The sequence below is a fragment of the Kryptolebias marmoratus genome, linkage group LG11 (genome assembly GCF_001649575.2).
Source record: "Kryptolebias marmoratus isolate JLee-2015 linkage group LG11, ASM164957v2, whole genome shotgun sequence".
NCBI classification, from domain to species: Eukaryota; Metazoa; Chordata; class Actinopteri; order Cyprinodontiformes; family Rivulidae; genus Kryptolebias; species Kryptolebias marmoratus.
In genome coordinates, this window is record NC_051440.1 from 14,618,674 (window position 1) to 14,631,874 (window position 13,201).

Sequence of the window (13,201 nt, forward strand, 5' to 3'; positions counted from 1 at the left end):
CTACAAGCTTCTTTTGGTTGCTGTTTTTGTTTCAGGCTAAACAAATGAGGATAACATCCTAAAAGGAGTCTGGAAACAGAAACAGTGCAGCTAAAAAGTAATAATAAATACGTCTAGTTTGGCCATACATTTAGCTTTGTTTTTTTTCCTGTTTTCTTCCCGCGTGCGGGTGGGTAGTTATCGCGCGAGGAGCTGAAGCCGGAGCGTCGGTACGTCGACGCTGCCAGGGTGGCTCCGAAACAGGGACGTGCGGTCCGCCAAGTCCTCATCGCGGACCGTCTCTTTCTTCTGCCCTTTTTTTCCCGTTAATTGTACCGACACAGCTGCGTTTCGTTTCGTTTGACGGACATTTTACGTCGTTTTTTTTTTGTTGTTGTTGTTCTTATTTTATTTTATTTTATTTTTTTCGCGTTGACGTTGCTCGACGTGCATCAGTAACCGTTGGAATCCGTGTTTTCAAACCTTGGACAGCTCCCCGGCTCGTCTTCTGCTTTGCTTCTTATTTATTTATTTATTTATTTATTTATTTATTTATTTATTTATTTATTTATTTATTCTCTCCCTCTCTCTAATCGGAGTCCCTGGCGTGATTGTGGGGGAAGCCCTGCGAGCACATTAGTGCGTGGCCCCTTCCCCACCACCACCACCACCACCACCCTCCACCTCCCCCCCGCTCGAAGATGCCGTTATCCCGCTGACTCGGTGACACAGCCTCGCTGAAGGATGGTGCTTCTTCCAGCCCGGAGGAGGAGGAGGTGTCTTCGTCGAGAGCTGTCCTCCGAGGGGCGACGCGGCTGCGTGGCGACCCACACACGGCACGACCCGAGCTTCACTCTCCCTCCCCGCGAGGGCGAGGGAGTCGACACCACGCCGTCCGCGATGTAGACCGCGCGCGAGAGAGAGAGGTTAGTGCGCCTTTTTTTTTTCTTCCCCCCGAGCCTCCGTTACGTTTGTGCGGCTCTTAATTAGCAACGAGCACGAGGCTGAGTGGCCTCTGAGCACAACATGTTTAACAGCCTCATGACTGTTTACGTGCATCTGCTGGGAAATGGTTGCAACTGCTTCCTTTTTTTTTGCATTAAACGCTGACAGATTGTGCAGAAACAGCCCACAGCGATTGTTGTGCAAAATGAAATGGGAAAAAAAAGAAATGTGTTCCTTATAGGCTGTAGTTAGGATGATAAAAGGACAACTCGAGATGTGATATTGGATCTTTTTTTTTTTTTTTGCATGGATCCCACTGACTCCACTGTGACCTTTCCAGGGTGCAGAACAGTGCAAGTCTTAATCCAGGGTTAGAGCAAAGTGCCTACAGGAAAAAAAAGAGCTGATTTATATTTCTTAACTCCTTTATGTTTCATGCTCTTTCAGAATAAATGCTTTATTTTGATGTATTAGCTGCTCTACTGAAACTAATGAAGATCCCACATGAAGTTCACAGCTAACTCAATGTCCTCGTCACTGTTTTTTTTTGTATTTTCTTGTATTTGTAGGTCAGGTTTCTGCATCGGTGACATCATACTTCACACTTGGTCTCATTTAGTGTGGACGCCTGTTAGCAGCAACAAGACCCTGACATGAGCAACACCCAGTGAGTGTAATGTCTGCCGGAGTGACGTGTCAAACGGTGGAACGGAGCGTGAAAGTCTTTTTTTTCCCCCAGATTTTGGGGTATGATTGGGAGAATGGCACCTGGATTTTCCTCATGACCTTCCTGTGAGTGTGATGCTGAACGGGAGCCGCTGGGAGAGCAAACCTCTGCTGGCTTCTCTTAGCATTCAAGAGGGGTGTTCACATGTCATCTTCTCTTATTAATTATTACTCTGTGCGTGTGTGTGTGTGGTCCTCCGAACATCCCCCGCATTCTGATTACAGTAGGGGTTGGGGCTAAGAAAAGGGACTGGGAGAAGGGAGCTGAGTGGGAGGAAGTGGAATGGAGTAGTGTGGAGCAGCGTGAGAGGTGAATGCAAAGTGTGTTCAGTCAGCTGCATCTACTGCGAAGCTCAGGGTGATGCTTGCTGCCAACAGAGACCTCGGTCTGGGCTTCAGACCAGCAGATTATCACTGTTTATGGTTAATTACGAGTCAGTTTTTAGGGTTGAAATTATTGCAAAACATCTGCACCCGAATAACAGAATGTCCCAATTAGGTGCCAATGACTTTTGTATGTAGTGACAAATAGGAAACTGTCATTCAGAGAAAGGACTTTGGAGTTATTCTCCACCCCAGCCATTTTTAGACTTGATGCTCCTGATGCTCTTCTCTATCGTCCTCTGAGCTCGTAGCATCACTGCTCTGGGAGCCATGGAACATGGGAAGAAAAATATTAGAAGTGCTAGGACAATAAACTCAAACATCTTTGTTTTACCTGTTTTTTGTAATGCAATTTAAAACGGTATTATTTCTGGGGTTTCCTCACTGTGTTTCATCTTTTGCTGCTAAAACTCACCTCTTCAACATGGCTTGGGTTCACCAAGTTCTGCAAAGTTTTTCTAACTAAAACATGGCTGATAAAATCATGCCGTTGCACACTTACTGTATTTTACAAATTTTGTGTCTGCAGCTTGAAAAAATACCCACAACAAAAGACAAGAGCATCAGTGTACAAAAAATCCTTTAATTTCAGCATATTTTGGGTAAAATATGTTGAGATTTATGGGTCTGTTTTGTGCACATAGTCTACGTTAGTTAGTTATTTAATACTTTAATAACACAGTTTTTAAATGTCAGTTATTTGTTATCCTTTTGTAAACAAAACCCATAAAAAACAACAAAGTAAAAGCCTAGCATTTCTTGAAAGAATGTATATCTGTATATCGCAAACTGCCTTCCATGCCAGAGTTTTACATTTATCTTATGCTGAAAACAGAGCTGTTTGAGTCGAGCCTTGTAAACGACATTATGCCCATGTGAGATCTTGTGAGACGTATTAGAGCTCAGAGTATGGCTTGTGAATGAGTCCCGACTAATACAGCAGCAGATTTTAGTTATAGCTGTGTATGTGTTCCCTAAGGTCATCTTGAATGGGACTGACTCTAAAGGTTAGCCAGTTGTCGATGTCAGTCCAGAGATGGGCAGTATAGATTGTTTCTACTGAAGATCTTTGTATTCAGAGCCCTTTTTGACACACTTTAGTCAGCTTAAAGTATAAGTGCCATGGTCACTGTAGTGTCTTCTGAGCAACACGACCACATGGCGTTTCTCAACGTAGTCAACCAAATTCTTTACCAATCATACTTAAATATATTGTAGTACCCAGGTTTTATGCTCAAAACATGAAATACATGTCCTGGTGTTGGGATTAGTGGGGCATTTTGAAAGTACTGGAAGTCTAACTAATACTATGTTGGTATTGGTTTGTATCTTTTTTTTATGATAAGAAATCCTCATCTGCTGTTTATTAAATGTATTCTCTGTAGATTCAAATGTTTCAATCTGCCTTTATTAGAAGCCAAATAAGAACATTTGCTCTAATTAGTTTGAAGAAAGCACCAAGATTAGTCCCAATACAAACAAATTTATTAACATTTTATTGGCTGCGAAAATGTCAATTTGCCCCAGGATGTCAATGTGAGAAGTGCTGGGAAAATAATCTGGTTTGACAAACGCAAACTTTTTCTCAGGAACTTTGCATTGCTGTGCGCCAAGTGTCCAAACTCAAACCTGTTTGGTTAGACAGAGCAGCTGGGTTATAGACAGATGGCCTAATATTTTGTTTCAGTGAGCTCCCTGAATGACAATAATACCGATGCCCTCAGCTGAGCTACAGGTCGTGCTGAAGCAGCACTTTAAAGTCCTCCGAAGTGACAGAAGCAGAAAATTTACCGCTCCGAAATCGGTGAATTCTCTGCCTTTATCACCTTGACAGAAAGCAATAAAATGGATTTGATGTTTTGTTTAGTTTTTTTTCCTGTTTTGACATCCCAACGAGTTAGTATTCACATGTGTTCTACGTGTAAGGAATCCTGCCTGTTGTTTATAATATGATCTCCTTAAAGTTGATGTAAGGTCACACCTCGGTATTTGTGTTTTAGTCCAAGTATTGTTAGCTAAGGTATGAGACGATTTGAAGCAATCCCTATGAATCACGACTGGCTCTCCTGTTCAGAAAGCTGTCAGCTGATGACACAACACAGAGAAGTGTAGTTCACATTCGGTTAAATTCACAGCCAAACATCAATGAAACTCGCAGAAAGTAATTATTGGCTCTTCATCTAACCCAATTAAAGATGGCCAACCAGCTAATCGACCTTAGCCTACACAAAAATGGCTATACCTTAGTACATTTTACAGATAATGATCTAAGATTTGGTGTGGTAGTTGCTGACAGTCTTTCACAACACATACATACATGAGTGTCAACAAATCATGCAAGATCTTGCAATATCTTATGAGATTGTGCAAAATGTTACATTCAGGGTTTGACAAAACACAGCAGCTACAATTTTGTTTAAAACTCTGGCATGAAAGGTGGTGGGTGATATGCATTCTTTAAAGGAATGCTACGTTTTAATTTACTAAATGAATATAATGTCCAGCCTGATCAAAAAAACAACAGTATTACTTGACCAAAGTTTTCAGATGCAACCTGTCTTTGCAGTTGTTGATTTTAGGGGGCGTTGTGAAACCCTCGACTCCACTCCTCCCTTGTTTTCTGCAGGGTGTGTGTTTTTGGAGATTGTTGCACAGATCCGAATTACACAACAGCTTTTTGAAAAGAACACACAGTACCCAACCTGACGGTTAATAATAGCACAGAAAACAGAGCTGAGACTAGCACAGTTTTATTCTCAAAACAGGGCCGGTACGGCTCTGTTTTTCCAACTTTTGATTTTCCACTTTCCAACCACAGGTACAGTGCGATTTCAAGTTGAAGTTGGGAGGAGATACATTTGGGAAGGATTGATAATTCTAATCTGAACCAGAGATCTTATCTAACTTTCCAGTGAGATATTTTTAGACTTAAGAGACCCCAAATTATGAGAAAAGTTTAATTTTTTCTCAGAGTCACTGATTTGGTAATGACTTTAGAGACCCCAAACATGAGCATTTGTGATGTTTCCTATAAAAAAAAGTTAAAATTACTATAAGATTTGAGGTTTCTGAAACAAAATCTATTTGTTTTTTTATTTTGCTTTTGTTTGTTTTAGCCTTAAATACTTTTTTTTTACTCAAAATAAACAATTCCCCTGCCACTCAATGTAATTATTACTTATATTACTAAATTGAACCAACGCTGAGATAAACTATTTAAAAAGTTGATCACCACATAATGACTTGGTTGTAGTAAAAGTTGTGAAAAATACGTATTTAATAAATATGAATAAATACATTTAGGAAGGGGTGTCACTGTTCCTGGCTTTACAGTGATGGAAAAAAAAAGAGTTTTCTAACACACAAAGTACTTAAAACAAGAAAGGCTGTAAAACCAGGGTCATGTAATGTGTCAGGATTGCATTTAGAAATATTAGCAAGTTTGGATGCATTCTTTTTACACCCAGTCCCTGAAGCCATGCATGCTCGGTGTTGTTCTTTTTTTGGCTTCCTTGTGGCATTCGCTGTTATTGCATTCTTGTAAAAAAAAAAAAAAAAACAGCCTAGCCTTTAACTGGTTTTGTCAGAGTGTTCGGATGTGAAGCTCCCTCTCCCTCTCCAGGATCAGCCATTCTATACTGTGCTCTGCATATAATGGCTCCTGGCCTGCTCTGCAATTGTCTGGAAATGTGATATTGATGCACTAAACAGTTTGTGTCTGTCATGAATGATTAGTGTCCTTTGTTGCACTTGGTCACACGGGTCAGCTCCACAGATAACGCCCGTGATGCGAAGCCATTTGTTTTTATGACGGACATGTTTGACCCTCACGCTGCAAATACATTTATAGCTCCACCGGCGTAACAAAAGAGTCAACAGGAAAAAGAAACAAGAATAAGCAGCATTTGTTGTTATCCGAGAAGTAAACCAGAAGACAATTAAACTTACAGACATTAATATTTAGTAAAAAATGAATCTACTCAGAGATTTTTTCAACCTTTTTTTTTTAATACTGTTTCACCTGCAGCTCACAGGTTGGAAAATTCGCCAGTTGCCTGTCTCTTCTTCCACCCTGTCTCGTAATCAATTCCTTCCTCCACTGATAAGTACTCCAGTTATTGATGCCTCCACGCTCGCTGCACTGGGACTGCATCCAAGTAATGTGCTCCTCCTGTTCCAGGGTGACTTATCCTTGTCCGCCATTGGCTGAGCTCGCTGGATTGCAGCTCTCCCTACATATTCAAGTTCCCTGGCAGATAAAATGATACCCGGACTGGCTCTGCAAACATCAAAATAAACCAAAAATATACAGTAGACTACTTTTATCTTTCTTTCTTGACACTTACATGCAACCACTTAATTTCTATGCTGTTTTTCCATTATTAATACTATTATTAATGCCACTTTTAGTTACAAAATACCATGCTTTGGCACTAAGCGCAAACATTTTGAGTGGTTGAAACGATGATACTGACAGTGTCAGTGAAGCTCTGAGCCTCACTAAAGTTTAGATTTAGATCTTTAGTTTAAATATTATCATTATTATTATTAATAATCAAAACGAACATCTAGCTGAAAGGTACAGTATAACTTCAAGAAAGATATTGTCCCTATGTAAAATATAAACAAAAATGTTGGTGCAGAATTGTGCAAATCGTTTAAACTCTACATTAAAGATGTTGTTGAAAATAGAACAGAGGGTAGCAATACATAATACAGACCGGTACTTACTGAGTATGTACCTGGAACGTACCAGTTTAAAACAGGGTATGCACGGGATACTCACCTTGTACTTCCCAGGTAAGGGCGAGTCCTGGTACCTGGTATGTACAGCAGACTTCACTTGAAGGTACTTGGTAAATACCAGGCTGTATTATATATTGGTACAGAGCAAAGAAAACACACCTGATCATTTGAAATACTAGTTGTTATTTGAATGCCAATAAAACACATGAAATAAGAAATTTGTCATTCATCAAAATTAAGATATCGCCACATCACCTCAAGAATTCCCTAAGTAGGGGCACTGGCAGATTTAAATAATCAGAACTTATACATCTCTGGACTACATCTTTTCCATCTATATACCTCACACTAACTGCACTGGGTTATATTAGAAGGAGAAATAGCTTCTTTGTAATTAAATGAAAGAAACAAAACTATCCATTCAACACGTGACTTCTCTGACCGGCTTGCCGCTTTGGTTTGGGCGTGTGTTCTGTGTCCTAGGGTTCCTTCCAAGACTGGAGCCTCAGAGCTGGAGGTCATCTCCCAGCAGGTGGAGGAGGACAACCAGTGTGTGGCTCCAGTCCAGCTCGTCAGCCTAGCCTACAGAGACCTGCCCTTGGCAGCGCTGGACATATCCCTTGCTGGATCCCAGCTCATCTCTAATCCAGATGAGGAGGACAACAGAGACGGGTAAGCCTTAAAAAACACCACAGTTAGTTCTTTTTTGTTTTGTTTGGAACAATTAAAGCTTTAACACCAACTTTAATATATTCATTCTGCAAAAGAGGCTCAGCAATCAATAAATGTAGAAGATTCCTAAACTGCATAAACTCAACACTTTAATCACCACCATTTTCTGTTATCATGTCTCAAAAGCTGAAGACGAACTAGAAGCATGAATATCAATGGCATTTTTTCATAATTTATGTGTACACAAAAAGCCTTAAATCTAATACCGTATAGATTGAAATCCTGAATATTTGACTCTGCAGTTAAGAAGATACCAAATATGTTGTATTTGAGATATTATGGCTGCTTTTTGTGTCAAAGGTTTGCATTCCTAATAAGGCAGAATTGTAATTATTACCATCTATAATCTACCCCATCAGTGAGAAGCTGTGCTGTCAGTCTCTCCGTTGCCTGTATTTGCACATTGTAATTACACCTGGTGTGTTGAATCATGCCTCATTTCATATTGGGGTCCGTAAGATGAGGCTATTTGGCAATAAATGAATTAGCGTCACCATGTTAAATGGGTATTGTCTTCACTCGTGTGCACTTTGTAGCTTAATGACACAGCAATTTCTCTCCTCCACACAGAGTTTGTGTTCACACCGTCGATAACTGGCAGAAAACAAAGGAGTGTTGTTAGCACTGTGGCTTTTCTGAAGCGATGGAGCCTTGTTGTGGTACTCTCTCTGCCTGTTAGGCGTTTTTTGTTCTCCTATCACCGTTTTTACAATGCTGCAGTCCCAGTGTTCTCAGGACAGGATACACCCTTCCATGAGCCCCCACCACCCCCACCCGAAGCAAGTGCTCATGGCTCTCTCCTCTCAGGAAGCGTGACTCACAATGCTCCTGGCATGCTGTGAAGTTGGCATCCGTGCAGAAAAGGTAGACAAACAGCAAAAGCTTAATTAGAGCAGCCGGCATCTCGCCATTGAAGCCCCTGGTGCATCAGCGGACCACGCCTGGCTGGACTCTGCCTGTTTGGCCTGGATCAGGCTGATGGCTCTGTGGGATGGAGGGCAGGGACAGATGGGTCCTGTCCCAAACAACCCACTCTGTCAGCCTCCCCTATAGCCACCTCACTCTCAGGCTCACATAATGAATAGAAAGAATGCATTAATAGCAATGCCACAGCAAAGGGAAAGATCTGACAGCATCCCAAAAATTAACATCCCCCAGGGCGTCTTGATATTAACACCATATGTCTCCCGAGACTTGGCAATGTGCAACAGAAAAGTCATGACGTCTCCTGGGAGAGTTTAATAAACCAGCAGTATAAATATTCACTTTAATAAAAGGTAATCTATCGTTGACTGAGTGGAAGTATTCAGTGAACTAGTGAAAGTCTGTGCAGCGTCTCACCCATGTAAGCATCGCGGTACGCTTGGAATTCCTGATTATCAGGTCACAGGCATTCCAAGGCGCTCTCGTTATTAGAGTTTCATGTTTCATGCATTTGTTTATCGTTTAGCCAAACAGCTTGTTACTGCTCCCTCCGTGACTCAGCGGTGTGACAGCTGAGGAATGAAACAATGGCAGGATGTTCCGCGTGCCGCATGATTTAAATTGGTCAAAACTACCAGGGTTTCATCACCGAGGACTTTTTCTTTTAAACGCAGAATGTTGATTTAGGTTTTGCACTTTGGATGTGATTGCGTACCTTGCTGCCTCGCTGTGACAGCTATAGTTGCTCTCTGTTTCAGTTTTAGAGATGGAAAAAAAGACCCCAACAATTTGTTTTTCCTACCTATAACATTTTGTACTTGCCATTTACTTTCTAGTTAGGCTGTTTTCTAGATATGACTTCTGAAGCAGAAACATAAACAAGTCTGCCTATGACTTCTGAAGCAGAAACATAAACAAGTCTGCCTATTGTTTTTGGTTTTTTTTTTTTACCTTTATATGATAGTTGACAGAATAGTTTTAAATAAAAAATTAAATGGCATCCCTTCTGTGTCATACCGGACAAAGCTTCTCCATAAAAACATGTCTAGAAAATTTGTTCTAATTGCCTGTGGGAGAAAGTTTTAGCAAAACACAACAATTAAGCAGAAGTTGGTTTTGCAAAACAGCTACTGTGCTTGCAGTTCTGTGTTAGAAGACGTTTGTGAGTAAGGCAGCAATGAGCTGTATGAAAGTATTATTAGATTTGTGTCTGACTTGAACTTGCTGGAGAGTCTTAGTTGAGGGTGGGTGGTGTAAACAAAGCATGAAGTGTGCAGTCGGGAACCTAGAAAAGATGGGAGATTTCGGGACAAATTAGAAGCAGTCAGCCAATGAAGAGCGAGGTCAGGTGAATTTTGGGGAAATAAACTTTACAGGTAAAAAAAGATAACCTTTAGTCAAGTTTTCCAATGATTATCCAAATACTTTACTTTTATAAACAACATTGTGGAGCGTGCATCTGTACGATCGGGAATTATTTGAATTTGCCGACACAAAGATTTGTTTTGGATGTGTTCCGTACGCCACATATCGCACTAAAATAAGTAGAAAGATAAGTAAAAGCAGATCTCCGGCTTATTTTTGGCTCCAGTTCCCTTCAGATCAGCCTGCTGTCCTCAGCAGTAGCAACATATGCCACTGATCTCCAGGGGCCAGACTGAGAGGTGTGATATGACAGATGGTTCACATGGGTCAACCTGCCACTTTGACTGGAGAGGAGAGGAGAGGAGAGGAGGGCACGAAGAGAAGGGAAGGGAGGGATGGAGCAGATGACCTCCTTCAACAGTTTCACTTTAAAAGCTGGCAGCTCTAGGTCAAAACAAAGTAACGTCAAGCACATAATCCCACCTAGACAAATTGTATTGTTCTACACGTTTGAACAAATGAAATAAAAGCTTTTTAGTCACATTTCACCCACCACGTCCCAACGAGCGCATCAGATCGAGGCTGAGAATGTTCAAGGTTAAAATAAGATGTAGCAATTTATCAATGCAATGAAGGATGCTGCCAGAGTCTAAAATGAATCTTGGCAGGAGCAGTAAGTCACAGAGGTTTGAAACCAGAGCCGTGCTGTACCTGTTGTGGGTTGATGGGTGGCCCTTTGTTCTTTTTTTTTTTTTCTGTTGTTGTTTCCAGACAGACAAAGAAACTTCTCCATCAAATTAGCTCTCCTGCTTGGCACCATTCACGACACGATAAATAACATTTGAGACCGGCGTTTGTTAATATTCACAATATGCAAAGCGTGAGATAGCCGCCTTTTAGGCCGACAGGGAGGAAGATCAAGTGTCCTCTTGAGAAAAAAATAAAATAAAAAAACATTTATCAGAGACAGCTTGTCTGCCGCTCTGGACGTGGAGCCACATCCATCTCCATTTGTTCGGTATCTGTAACCCATTTTTCTGGAATAGGTTGGTGCTGAGTTCCCTGTGATAGGTTGTATCCTGTTGTAAGATGCAAGGATTTTGGCTTTAATGCTTTACTGTGTTTAGAAACCAGTCGATCTTAAAAAAAAACAAAAAAGATGAGAAGGACCAGATGCCACACTTGCTCTTATTGGCTTGTGCAATTCATCACCCTCTTTCATCTGTTTTACTAATTTAGCGCGAGTGTTTGGTCATTTTCCAGACACGAGACCACACATGATTTATGGCACCGTGAAAGGAAATCTCCCAAATCTTTAACTTTTTATCACTGATTGCTTGGCTTTATTTCTATCTTAGCTGTTTTTATGCCTTGAACACAAATAACTCAAAAGATTACACAGGAAATTAATTTAGTTTGGGAAATGTCTTGATTTTATGCATTCTGGATGATTGCTCTCAACTTATAGCTTGTCTTGGGTAAATTAAAAAAAAAATTGAATGGCTGAATGCACGAATGAATGGGAGATGAAATGTCTCCTAAGTGAGAGAGAGTGATTGGACAGCCTGAATGAGATGAAGCTTTCCAACCTCTGCCATTCAGGAGCCCGCAGAGGCACAGCTGTGGTCCATTTTCCTCTGCCTGAGCCTGCTGAGTTCAGCAGATTGGTGTGAATTGGTTGAAGTTCAAACTCGAGGAACCATGGGGCTTTAGTTATCAGAGCAGAGGGGCAGAAACTGAGAGGAGATGCAAAAGCCTGAGTCAAATGGGGTAGTTGTGAACCATTGCAGACGTGGAAGCTGATGCTGGCTCCTGCGTGTTTAAACCGTTCGAATAAAAAGTTTTCCTCAGTTTACATGTTTCACAAAATGTAATGTGGTTAGATAGAGGGGGGCGGGATGGGAAAAATAATCACTTGTGTGAACATGCATATTTATGATGTTTTTAAATCTTTTCAAGGCTTATGGGTGCTTTTTCTGAGAAGTTGTAAAGATATTTTTTTATAGATACTTATTTCTTACACCTTTATTCCTTAAAAATGTAACATTTAAATCATGCAAAATCACGTTAAAGTTAAATCTAAGAGGTTTGTAATATGTAGTTGAAAATATGCTTTAAATTGGTCTCTTTTTCATGGTCTTATTTAATGACTTCAGATGCTTGCAAATGCTTTAATATAGATGCATTTTTAACTAAACATATTTTGCTAATGTTTGCAGATGTGCCCAGATTATAAACTCACCAGTGTGCAGTAGTTTGGGTCTTAGTATCAGTAAAGCAATTTAATTAGATTTAATATAGGTACAAGACCTGCATGCACAATCCTGTTTTAGTAAATCCACGGTACTCGCAACAAACTCTTAATTTATTCAGATACTAGCACTATTTTAGTCTCCTTTGTACAAGATAATATATGATACTGCTGGATTAGTAGTGTCTTTTTCTTAAACTTATCGTAAAAAGTAACTAAAGCTGTCAAATAAATGTGCGAAAGGGAGTATTTTCAATATTTCTCCCCAAAATGCAGTAAAGTGGCAATAAAAAGTAGGGAAAAAAAGGAAAAATGCTGACATAAAAAAAGCTTAAAAATATTTATTTGATAACAGTGACAAAGTAAATGTTTGTAGTTATTTTCTACCACACAGTAATAATAATTCAGCTACTGGAAGAACTGGAGCACCAGTGAGACTGATGATTTGTTTTTTTCTTTGTGTGTGCAGTGTCTCATCCGTAGTTTGTAACTGTGTTTGTTATGCTTAATCCATCAGATAAGTCTTTAGTCTTTTAGTTGTTTGAATACATTTCTCCCTTGTTGAGATTTTTTTTTCTTCTCTCCTGCTCCATCTTTTGACCCCAAAACACACACTGAAACAGATCATCACCTCTCTGACTCAGTTTCACTTTAACTCGTGTCTACCTAATGGGTTCATCTTGTATTTTGTCCTGACCTAATTACAGGAGACAGTATAATAAAAGAGATGGTGATAGGATGCCGATCGCACCATAGGGATGGAGCCAAAATCGTGTCTTGCCTGTTCAAATGTGGCCCCCCCAGCAAGGAATAAACGGACATATTCATCTGAAACGGTCATCCTGCGTAATGTGTTTGTCCGCTTCGTGCAGCAGGAGGGGCCGTTTCTGCGTCCAGCATCATTTACAGCAAGCCATCGTTTCCATCGCAGGTCACTATTGATCGGTCTCGTGATCTAATCACCTCACTCTGCTTTGCTGCCAGACACATTTCGATTTTCCCTCGGTGTGTTACCACCGCGTGTTCTGACCGCCTGATGTTTTTGTGACCCCGTGCACACCACACGCCAAGCCGCATATTTCATTTTATTCATTCGCAGCGTCCTTTAAACCTCCGTGCCCATGAGCAGCCTTTGAGGTATCGCCCGTT

At 40.6% G+C, this 13,201-nt stretch overlaps 1 protein-coding gene across 2 annotated transcripts in view; it reads left to right on the forward strand.

Annotated features, from left to right (window-relative positions):
* Positions 1–13,201, forward strand: part of tmem266 (transmembrane protein 266) — a 26,707-nt gene continuing 13,506 nt past the window's right edge. Inside the window, exons 1-4 of one of the 2 annotated variants that reach the window (XM_037978041.1) lie at positions 1–905; positions 1,494–1,591; positions 1,664–1,716; positions 7,264–7,452. In XM_037978041.1, the coding sequence (XP_037833969.1) occupies positions 1,706–1,716; positions 7,264–7,452 (200 nt within the window). In that variant the 5' untranslated portion in view covers positions 1–905; positions 1,494–1,591; positions 1,664–1,705. The remainder of the gene's footprint in view (positions 906–1,493; positions 1,592–1,663; positions 1,717–7,263; positions 7,453–13,201) is intronic. The other variant, XM_017405936.3, reaches the window with a different exon arrangement.